The 25,214-nt window shown below is 53.9% G+C and overlaps 1 protein-coding gene across 1 annotated transcript in view; it reads right to left on the bottom strand.

Moving 5' to 3' along the window:
* The window catches only part of CCM2 (CCM2 scaffold protein), a 42,909-nt gene that overhangs the window by 9,200 nt on the left and 8,495 nt on the right, over window positions 1–25,214 (bottom strand). The window contains exons 2-4 of the mRNA XM_082479983.1: window positions 2,409–2,582; window positions 2,083–2,166; window positions 1,699–1,882 (exon numbers count right to left, since the gene is read on the bottom strand). Of these exons, the coding sequence (XP_082336109.1) occupies window positions 1,699–1,882; window positions 2,083–2,166; window positions 2,409–2,582 (442 nt within the window). The remainder of the gene's footprint in view (window positions 1–1,698; window positions 1,883–2,082; window positions 2,167–2,408; window positions 2,583–25,214) is intronic.

Raw genomic sequence — 25,214 nt, 5'->3', positions numbered from 1 at the left:
AGCCCAGGACTCCATTGGCCTTTTTGGCGATAAGGGCACATTGCTGGCTCATGGATAATTTACTGTCTACCAGGACCCCCAGATTCTTCTCTTCAGAACTACTTCCCAGCAGGTCCGCCCCTAACCTGTACTGGTGCTTTGCATTCTTCCTCCCCAGGTGCAGGACCTTGCACTTGCTCTTGTTGAACCTCATCAGGTTCTTCTCTGCCCAGCTCTCCAGCCTGTCCAGGGCACACTGGATGGCAGCGCGGCCCTCTGGGGTGTCAGCCACCCCACCCAATTTGGTATCATCAGCAAACTTGCTGGGAGAACAGCAAGGAGTCCTCGCACGGCGAGTTGTCCTCCGGGCAGGCTGCGTGCGAGGAGAGCAAAGCCCCCGAGGCAGGAGAGCAGAGGATCCCGCAGCCGGGAGAAAATGCCCCGGAGCTCTCGGGGAGCCCGGTAACTCCACCTGAACGCTGCACAGGGCTAAAGTCTTTGAATGAAAAGCCTATAATTTAGAGCTGGTTTCTGACAACTCTGTAAATCGTCGATTTCGTTTCCAGGGCTTAGCCAGCCTCAGAAATCCACCAGCGGAATTACAGCCTTCTAGCTCACTTACTCATTCATTCTACAGACTGTCCTTTGCTGCCATGGGGTTTATAATCCGATAAATCTCTGTCATTACATCCTCTAAGTAGCTCAGCCTTCCCCAAACACTCCAGCCCAAACCCACGCAGCTTTGACACACTGCTGGGGACGGATTCGAGGCCCTCCCCGGGTATTACAAGAGGTGAGGTGTGTTGGAAGTGGTGGATATCACCCCCGTTGTTCAACCCGGGCATTTAGACATCCAGCACCACGGTGAAATCCTGCACAAGGGTCATGAAGAGCAGGGCAGGACCAACACACAGGGGGACCGGGCTGGAGGAGCCACCCCTACCCGCTCTCCTTGTTTTTCCTCCTCGCTGGCACCCAGAGGATCCCACAGACTGGAGCAGGACAGGAGGCACAGAAGAATAAACTATTACACTTTAAGATCCCCAACTTTCCTAAAGGTCAGTAAATGACAGCTCTCAGTGGCTTGGTGGCAGCCAGGCTACGGGAGGAATGTCTAAGGGGTACATGAGCCCGCAGTTCATCTCCAGACACAACTCAGCCCAGCTCAAACGTCCTTCATCTCTCGCTCTTCTGCGAGTCACAGCACCCTCAGGAGAACAGGCGTAAACCCAGTCCTTCCTAAACCCCGGTCTAGAAAAGGATGGACCAAAACAACTCAAGGCAGAAGACTAGGTTTAAGGAAGAAATTTTTTAGGCTGAGAGTGGTGAGCCCTTGGCCCAGGTTGCCCAGAGAGGTGCTGGATGCCCCATCCCTGGAAATATTCCAGGCCAGGTTGGACGAGGCTCTGAGCAACCTGGTCTCCTGGAAGATGTCCCTGCTCATGGCAGGGGGTTGGACTGAGTGGCCTTTAAAGGTCCCTTCCCACCCAAACCATTCTGTGATTCTATGATTGTGTGATCGACACCGATTGTTCTGGACTGTTCTCACCCAGCATTGCCTTTGTCCTGTTTCTGGTCAGGCCGGCCACCATCCTACACAAGGGCAATACTGGCTGCTGTGGGGCTCTGCCCCACAACCCCAAAACACACATCAATCCCAAAACACGTATCAATCCCAAAACACGAGGCCACAGCCTCCCAGTGCTGGCCACAACCTACCGGTTTTCAGCACGACCAAGTGAGAGGAGTCATCTCGGATGTAGGAAACGGACGCGATGTCGTGGATGGGGACCCTGAGGATGAGATCTTCTCCATCCCTCCACACCAGCTTGATGTTGTAGGCAGAGAGACTGATGACAGCATCGTGTTCTTGGGTCAGCTGCCCTGGGAGCTGGTGTGCTCTCTGAAATAAATGTATTTCCATTGACAGGTTGAACTGTTTCCCCTTTGGTAATGATCTGGTAATGGACTTCCCTCCCACGGGATGGAGGACATGAGTCAGACCGGGACTCAGCCCCGAGGAAGCTCTGCAAGCCTTTTTTTCTCTACCTATGTTAGATAAAGATTCCACAAAGTGGGTCATTCAGCAGGCTGAGCACTCACCTTTGCATTATCGATCAAATGCAGGATTTCCGTGCGGCTGGAGGGATTCAGGTACCCTGGGATGGACGTCAGTTGACCTAAATACTGGAGAAGAAGAACCAAACCGTTACCGCATCATGCACACACTAAGCACACCCCTGAACACGCCAGCTGCTGCGAGAGAGACGCCGTCAACTCAGCGCAAAGGGCTGCTGCCCCAAGCCCGTATTTAGAAGCTGCTAAATGCACCTACATATGGCACATCTGTCACGCCTTTACGTTCTCGTAACGCTTTATAGCTATATATTGTTATATACGAGCCCCAGCCCCACCCAGGCAGAAGGTACCTTCACTTCTTTCTCGATGTAGTCGTTCAGCAGCACATCTGGTTCGACGCGGTCCGGCAGGGACACCACCACCGTATGCAGCGGCCGTCTCTCCGTAACCTTCTCCTGGGCTTTTTTATCCCGACCTTTTTCGCCCTTCAGGAAGACTCTTTTGAAAGGAGACACTATTCCAGGCTATGGAGAGAAAGGGAAAACACCGGGTAAAGGGTGAGAGAAGGAATTTCTGCACCAAAACTGGGGGGAAACTGGCAGCACCCACTGCTCAGTGCTCCTCCAGCCCAACCATCTGTACTCACAGCCCGGTTTTACCAGCCCCAGCCACCCCGCGGATACGTCGGTTTTAGAGCTACGAATCCACGAGTGAATGATCTTCCACTAAAAACCCCTTTCCCCCAATACGTCGCAGGAACGCAAGCGCTGATAAGCGCCTTCTACCAAAACGGGATGATTTTTGCCTCCAAAGTCAGGGTGTCCAACCTTTCAGTTAAGAAAAAATACAAATATATATTCAGATTAAGAGGTGGAAGAGTGAGCGCGCCATGGGCACGTGCAAAGCTGGCAGGCTTCCTCCTCACCTCCATGCAATTTTATATTTCACCCAAGCATTTGGGTGACGAAGGACTGCGAAAGGAAAAGGCAGAGATGCCGCCAACGTCTCTGAGGTCTTACGGGAGACCCCCAAACGTGAGTCCACAACACAGGAGACAGCCTCCGCTGGGCAAAACTGGTCTTTGTGGTTCCCAAACCACTGAGTGTTGGGTTTGGAAAAACATCGGAGCCAATAGTCCAGGCGGCGGCAGCGTGCACACACGGGCTCCCAGCTATAGAGGGAGCATCACCACCGTTCTTCTACCACCGTTCTTCTACTGTGTCGCGGGGTGGACAGCCCCGGAACACTGCATACCCAGGGGCCACCGTGGCAGAGCCGACCCATGGTAGATCCCCACCAAGCTACACACCAGTCCTCCTGACAGCTAAATGACCGGGAGTGTGCGCAAACTTCTCCAATTCCAAGTTTAGCAGCTCAAACAGAGGTTTTGAAGTGGGCAGATCCAATGCTCAGGATTGACAGATTCATGGAATCATAGAACAGTTTGGGTGGGAAGGGACCTTTAGAGATCATCTATGGGCCATGGGAAGGGACACCTCCCACCAGCCCAGGTTGCTCCAAGCCCCGTCCAACCTGGCGTTGACCACCTCCAGGGATGGGGCAGCCACAGCTTCTTGGGGCAACCTGCGCCAGGGGCTCACCACCCGCACAGGCAACAAATTCTTCCCAATATCTCATATCAATCTCCCCTCTTTCAGTGTCAAACCATTCCCCCTCATCCCATCGCTCCCCTCCCTCATCCAGAGTCCCTCCCCAGCTCTCCTGGAGCCCCTTTAGGCACTGGAAGGGGCTTGAAGGTCTCCCCGGAGCCTTCTCTTCTCCAGGCTGAACCCCCCAACTCTCCCAGCCTGTCCTCCCAGCAGAGGGGCTCCAGCCCTCCCAGCAGCTCCGGGGCCTCCTCTGGCCCCGCTCCACCAGCTCCATGTCTCTCCTGCGCTGAGGCCCCCGAGCTGGAGGCAGCACTGCGGGGGGGTCTCCCCAGAGCAGAGCAGAGCGCAGCAGAGGGGCACAATCCCCCCCTCGCCCTGCTGGCCACGCTGCGGGGGATGCAGCCCGGGATGCCGGGGGCTCGCTGGGCTGCCAGCACACGCTGCCGGCTCAGGGACAGCTTTTCATCCACAGCAGTGTCAAATGCCAGTCCAGAGGGGAAAAGCAGAGCTCCTTGGTGGCTTCACCGGCCACACAGTTCCAATACCCCCCACACACTGGGCTCCGGCTCCCCTGTCCCGCGGCAGCGATGCTCTCTGCTTCCCACCCCTTAGGGCAACCACACTTTGCCTCCCCTGATCCTCATGGGTAAGAAAAAGCACTGTATGATCTGCAGAGGCAGAAAAGATGCTCTGAAAGGCGAATTAATTCAATATAGACCAAGTGCTTCTGCTCAGAAAAGTGTGGAGTACTTTGCAACCTCAAAGAGCAGCGGCTCCATCTCCTGTTACCGTCCACCGCCGGTCCTTGCCGTGGAAACCACCGTCAAGAACTGCTGCAAACCCTTCAACTAAACCGCATGAGCCTTTCTGTAGGGTGATGTATTTGGCAGGGGAGTGCCACCACCACGTCACCTACTCCCAGCAGTGTCCCTCCCCGCGCAGCTGCTGATGCCCCGGGTTGAGGTGCACGCATGGGACCTGCTCCTACCAGGCGGCTTCAGCCTCTCCCATTGTTTTTCTCAACATAGACGAGAGTGAAAGATCTACAGGAACAAGAGAGATCAAAGCCAGACTGCAAGAATTTGAAACCCTTCTACTAGGACGGGAAAGTGGGATGGAAAAGCTCCTGGTTGAAGGGTATTCACCAAATCCCAGAGCGAGACAGGCACCGCAAGGGCATCGGGGACAGCCCGGCCCTGAAAAACATCCCTTGGACCAGGGAGATAAAAATAGAGTGAGTTTATAGGACAAACGGGATAGAAAATACAGCTCCACATTGCTCTGCCTTGACAGCAGCGGGACCAGCACGGCCAAACACTGCGGATTTTAGGGGCAGCATCCCTTCCTTCAGCCGGGCTCCCGAAAAGGAGCATCACCCTGCGCTGTGCAACCCGACTGGCACCCACGGAGGGGCTGGGAGACCGTTCCTGGCTCCAGAACGAAGAAAAACCTGAAAGAAACGGGTCTCTCCACCAAGACCGGAGTGAGGGGCTTGACCCCGGCTCTGCCACCCCAACTACGAGGGTGTGCGACCCCAAACCTTGGCTGCCGGCGTGCAAAGATCTCATTCCAGCAGCATCTTTTAGGAATCAAAAGCAGAGAGATGCAGAAAACTGCTGCCGGGGTCAGGGCTGTATCTCAACGGACATATCCCCCTCCACCAGCCGGACTCCAGCTAGGTTCACCTCTCTGTGCCGAGGCCGCCGGACCCAGCCCAATCCGTACGGAACAAACCAGAAGAAACTCCTGCTTTTCCCTCAAGGACGCAGGAATCTTCCGCAGGGCTGGGAAGATGCTGCAGAGGGATTCCCCACCGTCCCAAGTTCCATGGGAGAGCTCCCGGCTCTCCTGGAAGGAGGATTTGGGGGAGCCCAAATCCCAGGCGGAGGCGTCGCCCCGGCGTGACGCAAGGCAGAACAACAGCTTCTGCATTTCTGGGAGCCCATCTTAAACCGGCAACCTACCTCGTTCTCCATCGAAATACCCGGCTACGGAGAGCAGAGCCGAACCCTGCCGGCGCGGAGCCTTTGGTGGCTTCAACCAAAAGCACCTGTGAAGGGGGAGAGAAGCTGCAACCCTCGTCTCGGGGGCTTCCGAAGGGCTGGCAAAGCCGTGAGCTTTCATTCGCCTACCAGGCTCGCGGCCAGGAAGTGCAATAACCACAGTTTCCTTCTCTTACGCGCAGCAACAGCGACGACAGAAAAAAACCCAAACGCTGTTGGTTAAGAATCGGCAAGGTTTGGCAGCGACGGGGCCGGGCGGGAGGCGAGGCGAGGCGCAGAAGCCCGTTTTGCAAAGCTCGGTCCCGTGTCCGGCTCCCAGCCACGCCGTCCCACCTCCTGCGCCCCCAAACCCCTGGAAACGCCCCAAAAGCCTTTGCCGCTACAGCCTGGATTCGCACCCGGCTGCAGCCGGGATGGAAATATCCCTGTCCCATGGGAGTCTTTAACCCTGGTTTCTCCTCCGAGTTTCAGAGTCACTTTGTTCTCCAAGGTCCAACAACATCCATTGAGACCAAGGGCAGTAAAGCCTTTTTAGGACCCATATTTCACAGCATCCCAGACTGGTGAGGGTTGGGAGGGACCTCTGGAGCTCCCCCAGTCCCACCCCCCGCCAGAGCAGGGGCACCTACAGCAGTGGCACAGCACACATCCAGGCAGGTTTGGAATGGCTCCAGAGTGGGAGACTCCCCCACCTCTCTGGGCAGCTGTGCGAGTGCTCTGCCACCCACACAGCAAAGAAGTTCCTCCTCAGGTTGAGATGGAACTTCCTATGGTCAAGTTTGTGCCCGTTCCCTCTTGTCCTGTCACTGGGCACCACTGGAAAAAGACTGTTCCCATCCCCCCGGCACCCTCCCTTGAAGGAGTTAGGAGCGTTGAGAAGATTCCCCCCCAGTCTTCTCTTCTCCAGGCTAAAAAAAAAAAAAAAAAGTCGTCCCTCAGCCTTTTCTCATCAGAGAGATGCTCCAGTCCCCTCATCATCTCTGTAGCCCTTTGCTGGACCCTCTCCAGCAGTTCCCCATCCTTCTTGACCTGGGGAGCCCCGAACTGGACACAGTACTCCAGATGTGGCCTCCCCAGGGCAGAGCAGAGGGGGAGGATGACCTCCCTCCACCTGATGGCCACACTCTTCTTGATGCCCCCCAGGATGCCACTGGCCTTCTTGGCCACCAGGGCACATTGCTGGCTCATGGGCATCCTGCTGGCCACCAACTCCCAGGTCCCTTTCCACAGAGCTGCTCTCCAGCAGGTCAACCCCCAACCTGTACTGGTGCAGGGGGTTATTCCTCCCCAGATGCAGCACTCTACACTTGCCTTGGTTGAACTTCATAAGGTTCCTCTCCACCCAACTCTCCAGCCTGTCCAGGTCAATTAAAGCCTACAGCACCCGGTATTCCCAGGTGGTCTTCCATCCATGTACTAAGCTGCCCAACCCTGCTTAGCTTCTGAGATGGGACGAGATCCGGCAGTCTCTGTGTGGTACGGCCAGAAGTATTTTGAGCCCTTAAGTTTCACATCAGAAAAGCAAAGCTTGGTAATGAGGTTAAGAGGTCCCTGCCTGAGCCAAGCCCTCCCAGGAGGCATTTTGGGAGAGCACGAAGCGTTCACGTGAGCCTTGCTAGGCTCAAATGTGAGCCCAAGAGTCAGGCTGAGAGGATTAATGAAAACAAGTTGCTAATTTCACAGGCGGAGAATCAAATTAGAAAGGCGAAGGTGGTGATTTCCCTGATGAAATCCCCCCGTCGAGCAGAGGCAAGAAGGAGGTCGGTTGAAGAAGCACCTGAAGACCCGCCGGGCCACCAGCCACCCACAGCCCCTCGACGCTTGCACCAAGCAGACTCCCATCTCGGGATGCAAGCGAACCCCTCCGGCACGCTGCTGGGGGGAGAAGGATCTCATTTTTCCTTAAAACCCATAAAATAAAAGAACTCCAAGCTTCTCACAGCGCAGAGATTTCAAAAAACACTTTATTTGGCGCCCCAAATAAGCAGCCCCCATCCTCAGGCAGCAAGACCAGGGCTCTCCCAATGTAAGCACAGTGGTCTCCGGTCCCATTACAGGTAGGATGACCGATGAGGTGCACCTTCCCCTCGCTCATGGGAAAAATCAGGGTTCCCTGGATCGTCAGCAGCACCCACGTCATTAAGATTTGCTCACCCATCCCGTGCTCCTCTGTAGACCCCACTGAGCCGCGGGTGAGCAGCGCACCCCATCCCCAGCTGCCACTTGGTTTTGGAAATCCCAGGAAAGCCATTTCAGCCCAACACGTGACAGCAATGTGCACTGGCAGCCCAGCGACCCCCCGGCATCCCGGGCTGCATCCCCCGCAGCATGGCCAGCAGGGCGAGGGGGGGATTGTGCCCCTCTGCTGCGCTCTGCTCTGCTCTGGGGAGACCCCCCCGCAGTGCTGCCTCCAGCTCGGGGGCCTCAGCACAGGAGAGACATGGAGCTGGTGGAGCGGGGCCAGAGGAGGCCCTGGAGCTGCTGGGAGGGCTGGAGCCCCTCTGCTGGGAAGACAGTCTGGGAGAGTTGGGGGGTTCAGCCTGGAGAAGAGAAGACTCAGGGGAGACCTGAGAGCACCTTCCAGTGCCTAAAGGGGCTCCAGGAGAGCTGGGGAGGGACTCTGGATGAGGGAGGGGAGCAATGGGACAAGGGGGAATGGCTTTACACTGGAAGACGGGAGATTTAGATTAGATATTAGGAGGAAATTTTTCACTTTGAGGGTGGTGAGCCCCTAGTGCAGGTTGCCCTGAGAAGCTGTGGCTGCCCCATGCCTGGAGGTGTTCAAGGCCGGGTTGGACGGGGCTTGGAGCAACCTGGGCTGGTGGGAGGTGTCCCTGCCCAGGGCAGGGCGTTGAACGAGATGGTCTTTAGGGTCCCTTCCAACCCAAACCATTCTATAATTCTATGATTTCTGGGCAAAGGAGGAATTTACCCTTCATCTAGATCATTATTACTCCAGCCGGAGCATCAAAGGTTTTTTGAAAATTTCTTGGGCTGCTTTCAGTCGGAGCCCAGCTGCTTGTACCCATCCAAAAATCAATGAAGTCTTGGATAGCCCCTTTCAATACATTCAACCCTTTGAGCTGAGCACAAAGGAGAAAGAGCATCCCTCTCCTTAGGAGCGGAAACAGCTTCTTAATCCCCTCGAGCGGATTATCTGAAATGCAAATTTGTAAGGCTAATTCTCCCCCAGCACGGCTGCGTGGAGATTAAGGGAGGCTGAGATCTGAACAGCCACCCAGCGCCACTGCTGGCCAGCACGCTGCACGTCCCCAGGGACAGCCTGCATCCCCAAATCCCGTTATCCTGTTCCTAAAGGGACGCGGGGCACGCTGGCTTAGGGTAAAGCCAGAGCGCTTTCCTAGAGAGCTGCCGGCAGCGCCCCAGGACCAGGCGCCGTTTCTGAGCGGATCAGAAAGCCGACCACGAGAGCACCGACGATGCGATGGTTCGGCGGAGGAAGCATCTGCACAAAGGCAGCACGTGATAACGGCAGTGGGTGAAATAATTAACCAAGCCCAAAGGGGCTCTGGGTGAGCTTAATGCCAGCGGAGGAAACGAGGAAACGAAGAACGGGACCGCAGCGGCGTGCGTGGAAGGGCAAGAAGTCATGGGAGGTGCCTGTAATAATAAAATGTGAAACCAAGCAAGAAAAAAACCCACATTCAGCGTGTTTAGAGAAGACCTGGCTGTTAAGAAACGAACTCCAACCAGCCTCCAGCGGGGCGACGCCAGGGAAACACGGGCTCTGCGGGTTCAGCTTTGCCTGGGCACGGCTTGAGCCCCGGCCAGGTTCCGCATCACGGCGGTACCGGCTACATCCCGATGCTGAGAAGAGGTTTGTGTCCCAATGCCTTCCTACTCCTCACCCCGCTGGCATAAGGAAGCCCTCAGAACCGTGTTTTGCTCTGCCTGAGCGAGGCGGGTCCCCGTCCAGGTGGGGAATTGCTCAGGGGTCCCCTCCAGCCCTTTAGTGTGACCCCAAAGTCGCTCAGACGATAAACCACCAGCTCAACTCCTGACCTGGCAGTGATGGGATTTACAGCAGCTGCTGCTTAAAAAACATTTAAGTAGTAGTGATAGGATGAGGGGGAATGGCTTCAAACTGGAAGAGGAGAGATTGAGATGAGATATGGGGAAGAAATTCTTGGCTGTGCGGGCGGTGAGCCCCTGGCGCAGGTTGCCCCGAGAAGCTGTGGCTGCCCCATCCCTGGAGGTGTTCAAGGCCAGGTTGGACGGGGCTTGGAGCAACCTGGGCTGGTGGGAGATGGCCCTGCCCAGGGCAGGGGGGGTTGGAAGGAGATGATTTTCAAGGTCCCTTCCAACCTAAACAACTCTGATTTTAAATCCCAACAAGTACCCTACCACCTCAGGAACAGGCTGCAGACCTTTTACAGCCCCTAACTGCTGGATTTCTCCATCCCTCCATCCTTAACAGCCAGGTCCATGTGGTGGCATCACACATTTAGGGGCAGAGCACCTTGGCCAAGAACAGTGGGGGAAAGCAGAGGGTCAGGAGCCCGTCCAGTCAGGCTTTGAGCATCTCCGAGGATGGAGAACCTGTGGCCTCCAGGGCAGCCTGTCCAGTGTTTGACTGTCCTCAAGCTAAAGACAGTTTATTATGCTTGAATACGAGTCCCTGTGTTCCAGTTTGCGCCTGTAGCCTCTTGTCCTGACACTGGGCACCACTGGGAAGAGTCTAGATCCTCCCTCTTTTCTTCACTCCCTCTGTGAGCCATTTATATACCTTAATAAGATCCCCTTGAGCCTTGTCCAGGCTGAACAGTCCCAGTTCTCTCAGCCTTTCCTCACATGAGAGATGCTCCAGTCCCTTCACCATTTGCTGGACTCACTCCAGTACATCCCCATCTCTTGTACTGGGAGCCCAGTGCTCCAGGGGATCACCTCCTGCCACCAGGCAACCCAGGAGGCTGGTGGCCAAACCCGCCACGAGGACACATTGCTGGCTCATGCTCAGCTTGGTGCCCATCAGGACCTTCTCTGGTTCTGGACCAGAACAAGGCAAGAGGACTCAACCAAGTACCAGGAGCAGCTACGGGCATTCAGGTAGATGTGACGTTTTCCAGATCATCCTGTCCCTGTAATTAGGTTTATTTTGACTTGGCCAGTACTCAAGCTCTATCCCAACAAAGCTGCCTACATACTTGAACTTGCAGAGGGATGATCAAGGAGGAGGTTGCTCTTGCCCCTGCTATGCAGAGGACTGAGCTGCTCAGGAGGATGCCCTCCACTGCCGTCTACAACCCAAACATCTGAGCACAAGCCAAAATTCAGGTTCCGCAGCTCAGCAACACACCCAGCAAAGCCAAGTAGTTTCCCAGTCGGTTGATGCAGCGGTACCCAGCCCACCGCCGGCAGCCCTGAGCAAGAGCCCCGGGTTTCTGAGCAGGGATGAGAAGCTGTCCCAGTGCTGCCCAAGGAGCGGGAACCTCTCCACATTTAACTTCACAGAGGTGGTTTCATTGAGGAATGTCATTTGGTGCTGAGATGCTGGGTGGGAAAACAGCTTTCTGTAAGACAGGATGGTACCCACCACCCCAGGACCCCCAAATGCACCATTTGGACCCCAGCACTGCAAGGAAAAACAACAGGGAGAGCTCAGCAACTCCGCAGGAGCCACGGAGCAGCGTGGGAACCTCAAAGCTCCATGTGGGATCTGGACTGAAGACCACCCACAGGACACGTTCCCTTTATGTGCCACTTGCTGCTTCCTCCTCATCCCACTGCTGGGTTCAGAGCATCAACACAGCAGCTGGCAGCATCTTCCCAAAGCCCTTTTATTCCCCTTTCCTCCCATTTTCATCAACGGGAAGCTTTGGATAAAGGGGTAAACTGGTGGAGGGGGGGACTTATTCACACGGGAGGCACAGCGAGACGAAGGGGTGTCTGAACTCAGTTTGAGAAACTCCAGACAGGGCAACTCTGGCTTCAACGCTGAACTTGGCACACCAACATCGTTGCAGAAGAGCTGCTCTCCTCCCCACAAAGATCCATGGATGCTAAAAACACTAAATCAAACCAATTATTCGAGGGATTCCTTTTTGAAGCGGAGAGCTAAGAAGAGCTTCAGCTTTTTATCAGCTTTAGCGGAACGCGACAGCAAGAATTTAAGAGGGGGGCTCTGGATAACGCCGCCAGGCACGGAGTTGAAAATTAATCAGGACCAAAGCCGTGGGCAGGCGGGCAAGGCTAGGAGCTTCAGGGCAGGCGTTGCAGGGCTGGATGCCACCTTCTGCGACCTCCTGTCCCTCTGCAAAGCCACAGTCACTGCCACAGACCCTTCCTCCTCGGCGCTGGGAGGGCATTGAAGCCACATCTGCAACGCCTGCACCCAAACACGGCACACGGGCACTGCAAAGCGTCCTCAGCTTCGTCTCACCATGCGGAGCTCCACGGACACCTCCTAGGATGACATCGTCGGAGTAAGGGACCTTCAAAGCCTGTCCACGGTCCCCCCGATGGCAGCAGGCTGCCCAGAATGGCGTTTCAAAATTCATCTGCGTCAACCCAGGTGCTTAGCCACAACTTTGCATGTGGAGTGAGAAACAATGTACGGAAGCATTCTTTGGTGAGTTCCAAAGCAAGTGGAGCAGGCTCCATCTTCAGGAGGGTCATCCAGGCAGCGAAGTCTCCATCACTGCTGCAGACTTCAGCCTCCTCATGGGTGAGCCCTACCTGTGTCTGAACTAGATAGCAAAGCCCAGGGAACATCTAAGCAAGGAGGATGCAAAGGATCACTTGGGGACCACCTGCAGCTCTTCCTATGTCTTGCTCAAGCATTGTCTTAGACAATTCTGTTCCTGGGACTGGCAGAGCCAGCGATGCTCAGGCTTTGCGTGGGGTTGCATCTCAGTTTCACAAGGCTTCTCCGGTGGAAGATCTTACTGCAAGGTGACCACCAGAAAGGGCAGTTGTAGCGGCGTCCCCTCCGTCCCTGAGGAGGTGAACATCTGAGACCATAACCCAATGTGCTGGGGTTCAGGAGAAGAAGGATAAAGCTCAATTCCTTCAGCAATGAGGCTACAGACCTCTTCAGCCCTGTCTGCAGGATGGATAACATGCAAGTCTTGTGTTATAGCACCAAGTAAAAATAGGGCATGAAGGAAGGTTGCCCAGAGAAGTTGTTGAGGCCCCATCCCTGGAGGTCTTCAAGGCCAGGTTGGACGGGACTTGGAGCAACCTGGGCTGGTGGGAGGTGTCCCTGCCCAGGGCAGGGGGGTGGAACAAGATGGTCTTCAAGGTCCCTTCCAACCTAAACCATTCTATAAAGGGTTTTGGTTGAGGTCACTGTCCCTCCCCAGCCCACCCTGTGGGTGATTTTACAGCTGTGGTTGCACCACTTTAGTCATCCACACCCCTTCTAACCCTGATCACTTTCCTCTGACCCAGCCAGCACACGGATCTTTTTGGAGATCATTTTGACCAGCTTGCAGGAAAGCCTCTGCAGATGATCCTGCACCTCTGCCCAACAGTCTTTTGGTGGGACAGCCCCTCCAGGTGCTCCACAAGACCTGGCTTCATCTCCACTGGGCTGAATTAGAGGCTGGAGCGAGGGGTCCCCACTGGCCCCAGGACCTCTCATTCCTCCCCAGCTCCCAGCAGGCTGACGCAGAGCTGACACGCACCAGCAGTATCAAGAACAAAATAAATAAAAACCTCACATTTCAGCCAGAAACGCCGTATTTGATTTCAAAGCTGTTCTTTCAAAGAAGCACATTATTAAATGTAAGTAATGCAGAAACACCATTTTCCTAAAAACAGCGAGCTGGCGCCCAAGTCCATCTTAAAAAAAAAACCAAACCCCAAAACAAAAAAACAAATAAACAAACCAACCAAAACCAATGCAGCAACTCAAGACTAAAGGCAACGGTTGCACAAAACCCACTTCCAAAACAAGGCTCAGCTCCGTGTTTTCACATTTCAGCCTGCCCTGCCAGCTAAGCCGGGCTCCGGCCTCCCCGACAGGATTTTCCTCTAAGGCAAGAGGAAAGGAATTTTCCCCGGCTATTTTTAGCAGAGCAGAGCCTTGTTCCTCCTCCCAAAGAGATTCCTACCGCCCCGGCTCAGCCCTCCACCCACGGCTTTCATCTCCGGGTGCGCAACCGAGCCAGGCTGAGCCGTCACATCTGGAACAAGAGGCCGGAGGCAGAGACGCGCTGGGAAGTTTGCCTTGACTCAACTTAGCAATTTACAGCGGATCCTCCGAGCAAACGGCTCCCTGGGCGAGAAGGAGGGAAAGGCATCCATACAGCCTCCAACTAAATCCTCCTCCAAGAGTGGTGCTTCCTAAGCCGGGCTTCAGCCCAGGATGTCCCGTATCGCAGTACAAGCAGCTCAGGGTTGCTCCAAGGCTTGATTTCATCTCTAGCCGCCTTCTCTTCCCCATTTCAGGAATCCACATCTGCAGGACCGAGCTCAATTTAAGCCCAGCTTAAACTCTAAGCTAAACTTAAGCACTGTGGACAAGAGAAAAGAAGCCAATACCTTCCTGCCTAGGTGATCCAGACCCAGCACGTCCTCGCTGCCTCTCCCCCCTCCAACGTACATTGATATTGAGAGGTTTTAGCGGTGGGAAACAGCCTTCTGCCGGTACCAGCAGCACTTAGAGACAGCCGGCCAAAGGAGGGTCTCCCAGGACCCAGTGTCAATACCAGCCAAGTTTTTCATCTTTAGCCTTTACCAGTATTTGCAGGAGAAAAGGGTGGTAGGACCAGTTTATCTGCAGTCATAGCGGCACCGGGAGCACACTTTGGAGGGAGAGTTACTGTTTTCCACAGCTTCCAGGGGGTCCTGCCAAAATTCAGAGATCAAAAAGGTACCGGAGTGCAGAAAGCATGCGGAGTTTTAACAGGAGAAAGCGCTGGGGCTGTGCGGCCACAGGCAAGTCCCTTCATTTCACTTACAACACCGTATTTTCCATTTCTGGCTGGGAAAGGGAACCACGAGCTTACCAGCTTCCTTGGCTCCAGCCAATTCCTCGGGATGCGACGTCCTCCCCTTTCCCCGAGGAATACCAGTTACACAGGTGTGGGACCAGAGAAGCGAGGTGAGGAGGAGGAAGGAAGCTCGCTTGCTCCCGTACTCCTTTCCCTATTTCCCCAGTTTTCGGCCGCACATACTGCCATTAACACAGGACACCAGATTTCTTCGGTTCATGCATTAAGTCCCCTTCTACTCAATTTTATTAACATCAGCTGCTTACAAGATAAACCTTTATTTATGCCAAGAAGCGGATCTTTACACGAAGTACCCTATTTACAAGGAAGGTGCAGAGGAGCGATCCCCGATCAGCCTCACACATTTCCACCCATCCAAGAACTGAAGGATTTAAACACTCATCATCTTTCTGAGTTTAAAGATTTGCTTTGCATCCCTAAGCTTTTTTCTATCCGAAACTAATCCTCCAGGGTCTTCTCCTTAAGTCCAGCTTCTAGAGTCATGCTGAAGCTGGAGCTTCATGTAAACAAACCCCTAAAGACAAAGTTGCCACACGTCCATCCCCAAAGCACCCAAAACCTCAAGCTTTTCCAGCATCAGAACCAGTTCCAGGAGGTCTCTCCCAGCTCCCACCATTTCTGTGCCTCCCTCGGCTGTGCCAGGTCACACAGCCACGTGGTGAACGAAGTCATGGAAGCAGCCAGGAGTAACACAATCATTTTAATTTGTGTATTAAATGTGGTCCATGGGCCTTCCCAATGACCCTGGCCAGAGCAGTGCCATTACTCATGGTCCTTCATCCACAGAGACGATGCTTACAGAGATCTGTCAGCATCAGTCAATGCTTTGGTACAACCACCCCCTGGAGACCACACATCATCCCGGTGTTCCCAGGACCCCGCTGGCTGCAGGGATGATTTTAAGATCACATTCTCCAGCCCTACTACCTCTTCAAGTCTCAGAAGAAGAGGTGAAGGCCATCCATGCAGGTCCAGGAAGTGGGTGGCCACCACGGGGAGGTCAGGTTGGAGGGCACAGACACAACCACCAGGCAGCTACAGCTAAGGTGAAGTTCTGGCTTACTGCTGCTTTTCACTTGAGGCCTCTTCACAGTTGTAGGCCACACAAGACCCCAGTAAGGCAGATAGTTTTGGTTCCTCAGACACCAAGGACAACATCCAAGAAGTTTTTGGCTTAAAAATAGCCTTTTGGCATCTTCCACAGACAGCCAAGGCTGTGGATTCACCTCACCAGAGCCTGCAGCACACAAAAGTTTATGGGAAGAAGGACATCTGAGAGCAGATGTCACCACCATCAAGGAAAGATGCTTTGAGACTGAGGAGCGTAGGACTGAGCTTTTGGGGCAGGACAGTCAAAGCTGTACGATGGCAAACAGCACCCACATCACCCCAGAGAGCCTGCAGAGGTCTGTCCTGAGCTACGCTGGGAAAGCACGCGCTTGTTACAGCATCTAAAAAGGAGGTAACCTGCTAATCCCAAAGTTCAGGAGCATTCAACACAAGGCTTTACTCTTGTTCAGTCCAGAAAAGCCACACCACTCCTCATTAATGTAACCAAAAGACTGCTCAGCCCCAATGCAGTGCACAAAACAAGTGTTTGGGAACACTGACCACTCCAAGCCCAAGGACCAAGGAGCCGAGGAAGGGAAGGAAGCAGTGGCGATGGGAACTGGGCAGAGAGGAAGCTCATGAAGTTCAATAAGGGCAAGTGTAGGGTACTGCATCTGGGGAGGAATAACCCCCTGCACCAGTACAGGTTGGGGGCTGACCTGCTGGAGAACAGCTCTGTGGAAACGGACCTGGGAGTTCTGGTGGCCAACAGGATGGCCATGAGCCAGCAACGTGCCCTGGTGGCCAAGAAGGCCAACAGCATCCTGGGGGGCATCAAGAAGAGTGTGGCCAGCAGGTGGAGGGAGGTCATCCTCCCCCTCTGCTCTGCCCTGGGGAGGCCGCATCTGGAGTACCGTGTCCAGTTCTGGGCTCCCCGGGTCAAGAAGGACAGGGAACTGCTGGAGAGGGTCCAGCAAAGGGCTACAGAGATGATGAGGGGACTGGAGCATCTTTCTGATTAGAAAAGGCTGAGGGACTTGTTTGGGTTTTTTTTTTTTTAGCCTGGAGAAGAGAAGACTGAGGGGGGATCTTCTCAATGCTCATAACTCCTTAAAGGGAGGGTGCCGGGGGGATGGGAACAGTCTTTTTCCAGTGGTGCCCAGTGACAGGACAAGAGGGAACAGGCACAAACTTGCCCATAGGAAGTTCCACCTCAACCTGAGGAGGGACTTCTTTGCTGTGCGGGTGGCAGAGCACTGGCAGAGACTGCCCAGAGAGGTGGGGGAGTCTCCCACTCTGGAGCCATTCCAAACCCGCCTCGACGTGTCCTGTGCCACTGCTGGAGGTGCCCCTGCTCTGGCGGGGGGTGGGACTGGGGGAGCTCCAGAGGGCCCTTCCAACCCTCACCAGTCTGTGACAATTGTGTATTATTTACAGCACAGAGAAGAATAGAGGAGTTCGGTGGGGTAACTTGGGTTTGTGTCCACATAGCTCCGGGATGACTTCCCAAGCTATTTTAGGCACCCTAAAACTACCTCCTCCCAATCCCAGTCTCCCCCTGAGCACTAAGATCTCTTAGCCAGCGTTTTCCATGAGTGAAGCCAGCTGAAGATGCAGTGGCACTGGTTTCCCTGTTGTAACCAAGCACCAATCCCAGGCAGGTCCTGCAAAGAACATCTCCAGAGGTGACATCCAGCCCTCCGAGGATAGAGCTGTACCCCTAAATCCAGTGCTGTTCCAGTTTCAAGGGCAACTCCAGCTTTATTTAAAGTCCTCCAAAAAGCAGTTTGCAGCCTGTTCACAGTCGGGCACTCCCACCGGAGCCCGGGCAGATACCTCGTCTGAAGGATGCTTGTTTTCACCCAAGGTAGACAGGCTGCATTTTTTCCAGCAGGGCACAACAAAAAGCTTTTCCCCATAGGGAGGCACCTCAGCCTTCCCCCCTCCCCCCCCCACCCCAGTTCATGTCAGAGGCCCAGGACTTCACAGCATCTTTGAAGAGGACTTGGCAAATCCAGCTTTTACTGGTTAAGTTCTTCCTTGTCCTCTCAATACGTACCACCTCTGTTTTCTGCAAGGCCAGGCTCTCCAGGACCCCCAGGGAGGCACACCCTGCCAAACCTGACAATATTTTAAGCTGCTGCTCTACAAGAAGATTAATGACCTTCTCAAAGAGGTGTCAATTTTTAAGAGATATGGCACACAGTCACCACGCTAGCCTGGCCATCCTCTCACCTCCTGCAACACCCAGAGCAGGCTTATCTTCAGCCAGGGTGAAGAAGGCTCCTTCCTCTCCAGCAAACAAAGCTTTCAGCTGACACATTGCGTTCACCCCACTCTAGTTCCTGGCTTCACCAACTCTGCCATCTTCTTTAACAGCAATATCCACAGAAAGGCACCTGTCAGACCCATCCCCAACAGCCCAGCAGGTCGTCACGCCTGGCAGAGGGAGAGGAAAGGGATGAGACCTTCCCCTTTGGGCAGCACCGAGCTGCCAGACCAGGTCAAGTCATCTCAGGTGACTTCCAACACTAAAAAGCTCAGCATTGCTACCAAAGTCCTCAACCTCCTCCCATTTTACCTCCCGTTTAGGGCTCTGTTCACCCAGGCACACCACGCTTCCCGAGCTACACACCTACCAATGCACAGAGAAGCTTAAAAAGGGGGTTTCTGATGGTCGTAGGATTTTATAGAGGAACACAAGCCACGTTTGTTGAGCTGTGAGCACTTCCTGACCTCCACCAGCAGCTGATGCACAGCGTGTCCTCTGTGCTGGTGTCCCTCACACCCAGACACCCCCTCCCAGTGCTGAGTCTCGCCCCCAGAAGTCACGTCTCCTTCCCCCAGCCCACCACTGCTGTACCCAGCAGGTCTTCATGATGCCTCAGCAGAAGACAAGCCTTTGGCTCTCTCCAGGCTTCATACAAACCCACGTTGCCCTAAAGCCCTCCCTGGCAACCCCGAGCTATGCAGATACGCTGATGATGTTACTAATTAATCCCTCTAGTGCAGCACTAACAAGGCCTCGGCTTTTGGTTCCTGCAAGAAAAGGATGTGGAGCTCCAAACGCTCCCACCCAAGAGCACCAGGAGTAATCAGCAGCTGGAAAACATTTCTAAGGAGAGGTCGCGGGAAGCATGCTTCAGAAAGTAAAGCCCCGGATCTGCTTTAGCAGTAGGGCCCCTTCGACTCCCCCCACCAGCAGCAGCAAGAAACTCTCAGAAGAGGCTTCACACCTCAAATTAAACCAGAAAAGGTGGCCAATTCCTCTTTTTACTAAAGACATTACTTTATTTTACTCACCTAACAAGGTTACGACACAAAAGCAGGGAAGCCCTGACATTCACACAGCCCACTGTCCCCATCCAGCAGCACGAAGTGCACTTTCTGGGTTGGTTTTTGGAGCTCAGTATATTTGCTTTGGATGAGAAAAGTCTGCTTGGTGAACTTCTACTGCATCAACACTCGAAGGGTTTGGTATTATGCTTCTGGCTGGGTAAACACAAAAAGGTACTTTGGGAGACAAAGAGAAGCCTTTTAATAATAATAATACGTAAAGAATTTGAAGGACTTTATGGAAAACACCGCTTTCAAGTCTCTCTTCTGAACAGTAGAAAAGCCGGTAAAACAGGATAAAGCAGAGCACAATTTTATGCAAGTCAAACTAAATTTGCAGAGACGTTTCAAGAAGTCTCTGATCTCTCTTCTGAAGATCTGAGCTTACCACATATTCCCTACGTCCCCGCCTGGCCAGGCTCCCGTGCAATCCCCGCGTGGGTTTAGCCATCCATCGAGCACAGACACAGAAAGCTGAACAGGTTTGAGATGAAGCAGAGAGAAGTCACACCACGAGACAACAGGTCTCAGGGACACAATCACATGTTTCTGGAGGGCAGGTGACAAGGCAAGGGGGGGACTACCCCAACCCAACCTCTTCCGGGGTTCACCCTGCTCCGATACAGACCTTGGGCACACACGCAGGACAGCAAACTCCTGAGCTGGCCAGGGACAGAGTCCGGAGCTTATGCTTTCACCACTGCTCAGTCTGGCTCATGCCATCTCCTCTGTTAGGAGCCAAGCACCCGAGAATATTTATTTACTCAAAATTTTGCCAAGACTTTTGAGAAACCAGCGATTTAGGCATCCTTTTACCACCGGTATTCCTGCCCAGAGGAATTCAGTCGCAGAGAGGGAAGCACGAGCTCTCATTACATGCAGTGCACAGGCGGGTCAGCCGGGCTCTGACTTTTGTGTTTTGCATACTCTGGCTTCAGCAATTAGCTTGGCCCATTTCATCAGCTTCCATAAATCCTTTCACTGCTTTCCTGCCAAAGTTAATTTATTTCAGATTTTTCAAGTGTACTTACAGCACTCTCCACCCTATAAATACACAGGCTGACCCACCTGAGACCATAACAGCCTGCTACAGGTAAGATCCAGACCTCCCAGTTTGCCCAGTTCTGCCACCCAGAACTGAGAGCTGCGTTAAGGAAATCACACAAGCTCCTCTCACGCTACAGAATGTAATTAATTCCATTTATTTCATCCCCTAATTCTGCTTTTACCTGCCTTTAAGGCACCATAAAACAGAGACACCAGGATGGCCAGTGCTGCTGCGGTGATTTCACAGCCGCTCATCTTCCCTTGGAAACGCCGATGGAGCTGACGCGGTGAATTTTGGTTATCCTACCTTGCTTCTGGGGAAATCTTAGTGTCTTAAAAGTGAGGCATCAAAACAAAGATTAAGGCAGGAAGCAGCTGTAGTTTTAGATCAAGAATGTAAACCAAGCTAAAAATCCACGTGTCAAGCATCCAGTGAAGTCTTCACTAGTGTCTGGGCTGGTCCCATCGGCACAGTCTCCCAGTTCCCGGAGAAGTGGAAGAGCCAGCCCCACGCTGTACGCTTCAGCCTGGAGAAATAAGCTGTTTCTACAGCAAAGTGCACAGTGCCTGACTCCCATTCTTCCATCTCTCATCAGAAACGGGTACATGAACTCTGCAAGCAGACTGACCGAGTGCCCTCAAGCTCCTTCTTCATCCAGAGCCTCCTGGTTTAGATTCCATTTCTGGCTCACCCCATTGAGCGGTTCCAAAGCTCTGCCAGACTTGCCGAGGGGACTTGCCAGGCTGCACAGACCATGCCCGCAGCACATCTTGCGATGCCGTCAGCCTGTCATCGCCTCTCTCCTAACGACTGGCCAGTGCCAAGCCCGGATCTGCCTCCACGGTCAGAAACTTGTGCTCCTCCGCTGGAGGTACTGCTCTGGACACAGGTACACCACAGCATGGAGATGCAATAAACAGCTAACATTCTCTGATTTGGAGGTGAGGAGCTTATTTGGCAAGAAGAGAAATGGAACAAATTCACTCAAAACCTAATGAGCAGGGGCTGGAGCCCCTCTGCTGGGAGGACAGGCTGGGAGAGTTGGGGGGGGGGGGGTGTCAGCCTGGAGAAGAGAAGGCTCTGCAGAGACCTTTGAGCCCCTTCCAGTGCCTAAAGGGGCTCCAGAAGAGCTGGGGAGGGACTCTGGATCAGGAAGGGGAGCGATGGGACGAGGAGGAACAGTTTTAAACAGAAAAAGTGGAGATTCAGAATAAATATAAGGAAGAAATTGTTTACACTGAAGGTGGTGAGCCCCTGGCCCAGGTTGCCCAGAGAAGTGGTGGCCACCCCATCCCTGGAAGTATTCCAGGTCAGGCTGGACGGGGCTCTGAGCAACCTGATCTAGCGGAAGATGTCCCAGCTCATGGCAGGGAGGATGGACTGGATGGCCTTTAAAGGTCCCTTCCAACCCAAACCAGTCTGTGATTCTAACAGCAAAAGAATTAAGAGACTCAAATGGATGCAGAGTTAAGATTCAAATGCATTAACCCACTCACCTCTGCCAGGTGTATTGGCTGGGGAGAAGGTTGCTTCTGTTCTGCTCTACATCCATGGATGGAGCCCTCAGGACATTTACTGCTACATCAGAGCACCTTGTTCCCACCCTAACTGGCTAGAAAATGCCTGCATGGGTCAGGCTGGATGACTACTACAGGTGTCTGCAGGAACACAAGCCAGAGATGATTAACAGGAGCTACCATCATCAAAGCCATCAGCAGCGATCGGCAGCACCGGAACACGTGAATCCAGCTGGGCACCATGGACCATAGCTGCCATTGCAAAACCTAAAATGGGCAAAGGAAAACTTCCCAGGTATCGGCCAGCCACAGCTTTGCTTCCAGCAAACTCCAGCTGAAACTCAGTCCCGGAGACTGCTCCCCAGGTAGTGATGCACCTTCCTACAAAGCAGAATTTGCTGCGGTATTTTTAGCCCCTTCTGCAGGCTGAGCATAAGTGGGACCTAAAGACCTTTGCTGAACACGGGGCTTGAGGTTTCCGAAGTTTCACAGCAATGCTGATCCATCTGCATCACCTAAACGTGTGTTCCAATTACCCACCAGGATTTAGTGGCACACAACTGTTGCTCCCTACAGTAGCCGCGCTAAAGCACCCAGCTAGCCCTGGGGCACAGAGCCGATCGGGTATCAGGATGAGTGCAACATTCCCTGCTTGGTCACTACGAGGTGAGCACTTTTCAGTGGTCACCAAGGGCATCATGAGACCCGTGGCCACCCCTCCATGACTCTGGAGCCAGCTTAAACTTGGTTGTTCGGCAGAGCACGTTCTCCCTTGATTGACTTTTTTTGCTGCGACTAACTCCTAGGGTTAAAGAATGAAGAGGCGCTGGAGGCCAATATGGCTTTGTGGAAGGTAACATAAATGGAGATTAAGCCTGTGCGAGACCAAAACACTGCCCTGGGAGCAGGATGCCACAGGCTGGGGAAAGGATTAGGGCTCTGCAGACGAGTCACCACTGAGGAGATGAGTTATAACTCTTTGCTAAGTCCCTGCTTTAAGATTTGTGATTCTGGTGGTGCCATAGCAAACCTGGGGGTTCCTGGTCATACCCCTGGAGAACTGGGCTCCGCAGCCTGCCATGGGTCCGTGAGGATGAACCTCAGACTGAAACACATCCCACAGGGGAGAGCTTCATGTCTGCCAGCTCAGCCCACCGAGTCCCCGCACATCAATGCGGCTTGCTGGAAATATGGGAACTGCTCAAGTTCGAGGAGGTCTCTGGAGTAAAGAGGCACCATCTCATCCCATAGCGCTACTCCTGCATGGCTTCACGCTTCCACCAGCACAGAAACAGGCTGCACCTCTGAAACAGAAACCGTTAGCTCCTTTCTGGATGTTACACATGAGAAAGGGAGACGTCAGAGGCTTCAGTGCTACTCCACAAAACACAACGAACCGGGGCTGCAGGGTCAGGGATGCCTCACGCTTTTATCTGGGGCTGGACCCAGACGTGTGTCAGGTTGGGGCTTCCATCACGGAAAGTTTTACAGAGTGTGAGTTACACTTCTGAATCATTACTTCAGCCAGCAACTTGGGTGAGCAACACAGTTTTAGGAAGCTCAAGCTTTGTCTGCCATTCTCTCACCAAACAGCACAGCAAGTATTTACGCAATTACATGGTAGACTTATTTTGTACCGAGGCAAAACCCACAACAGCAAAACTATTTCAAAGGCATGAGAGTCCAGGAAAAAAAATCTGTGTTATATTAAGTGCTGCTGCAGGATCTGTCCTTTCCCATGCCGGCCTCAGCAGCAAAGCAGTGTGGTATACAGTGGAGGTGACCCAAGGCTGAAGGTCCAAAGTGGGATCATTAGCTTCTATGGTTACTAAGCTTTAACCCCAAATAGAATCCTAGAATGGTTTGGGTTGGAAGGGACCCTAAAGACCATCTCGTTCAACTCCCTGCCCTGGGCAGGGACACCTCCCACCAGCCCAGGTTGCTCCAAGCCCCGTCCAACCTGGCCTTGAACACCTCCAGGCATGGGGCAGCCACAGCTTCTCGGGGCAACCTGCGCCAGGGGCTCACCACCCTCAGAGTGAAAAATTTCCTCCTAATATCTAATCTAAATCTCCCGTCTTCCAGTGTAAAGCCATTCCCCCTTGTCCCATTGCTCCCCTCCCTCATCCAGAGTTCCTCCCCACCTCTCCTGGAGCCCCTTTAGGCACTGGAAGGGGCTCTCAGGTCTCCCCGGAGTCTTCTCTTCTCCGGGCTGAACCCCCCCACCTCTCCCAGCCTGTCCTCCCAGCAGAGGGGCTCCAGCCCTCCCAGCAGCTCCGGGGCCTCCTCTGGCCCCGCTCCACCAGCTCCATGTCTCTCCTGTGCTGAGGCCCCCGAGCTGGAGGCAGCACTGCGGGGGGGTCTCCCCAGAGCAGAGCGCAACATAGGAGCAGAATAAGTGATCCCTTTCATGCCCAGGCCATGGCCATCACTTGCCCTGGATGAGCTCCCCAAAGAGATGCTCCCCCAGCAATGCTCCTTGCCACCAGCCCCACTCCCTCATGCTGCTCCATCCTCAAAACTCACAGGAGCCACAACCAGGACATGCATGGAAATAGAAAGCGGCAGGGGTAGAGAAACGTAGACAGCAAGAAGCAGCAGCAGTCAGGATACTCTCCCTCTGCTTCCCGGGACAGCCCAGGAGAAGACAACACGTTTAAGCTGCATGTGAGCATCAAGCAGAGCTTTCAGAAGAGCCGTCTCCCCAGGACATGCCTCTCTACCACGCTGGTGCTCTAATTAGGCGAGTATTTCTGCACATCCTTGCAGGTGAAAGCAAATACAAACCAAGCACCCCCCACAGTAGCTGCTGGGAGCCAGAGCAGCCAACACAGGACACCCCAACACACAGGTCACGGCCAGCTGGAAGGTGTTTCCTATAGCTAGAAGTCAGGATACTGCTGTGATGCGAAGCAGAGCTTTGTCCCCCCCCCAGTGCCTCCCATCTCAGGGAACTCGCCTCCAGTCACAGCGGCTATTCATGTCCTGGTGCCAGCCGGCACCAGGGAGGACACAAGGATGCACAGGAAAAGGGAGGAGGAACTGGGAGCTCCTGCCAAGGCAGAGCTGGTCAGGATCAGAAAGTCTGTCTTTGCGGTGGGGATGCCGTCAGACCCCAGGAACCTGCACTGGCCATCTGGAAAAGGAACAGCAGGGAGGTGGCAACATTTACTGAGAACATCAATTATGCAAGGGTAGAAATGAGGACAAGAATAGAACATTTCAGGTTTGTCGGTGCCCAAGCAGCTGGGCAGAGGAAAACCCCGGGCGGTATCTGGAGCAAGGCAGACAGCACGCTCCCCAGCTCACGTACCCAGCAGACTCTTGCTGGCTTCCACCCCGGAAAACACCACGTTTTTCTTGGAATCACCACTGCAACACCAAGCTCTGATCCGCTCATCTCACAGGGATGAGGAAAGACCAGAAAAGCCAGGAAGGTGCTCAGAATGGGGGTGACCACAGAATCAGAGGAGCCGCGTAACTCAGACCAAGTCTCCTTCAGCCTGGACAAGCAGCAACACCGAGGAGATGCCGTTCGCAGATCTCTGCAAGTCGGCACGGTGCCGACAGAGATGACCTGCTCGCTGCCTCTCCCAGTTCAAGATGGGAGAAGC

This window comes from Vanellus vanellus (assembly GCF_965231255.1).
Source record: "Vanellus vanellus genome assembly, chromosome: 2".
Taxonomy (NCBI): Eukaryota; Metazoa; Chordata; class Aves; order Charadriiformes; family Charadriidae; genus Vanellus; species Vanellus vanellus.
This window is presented reverse-complemented; position numbering and strand designations above follow the sequence as displayed.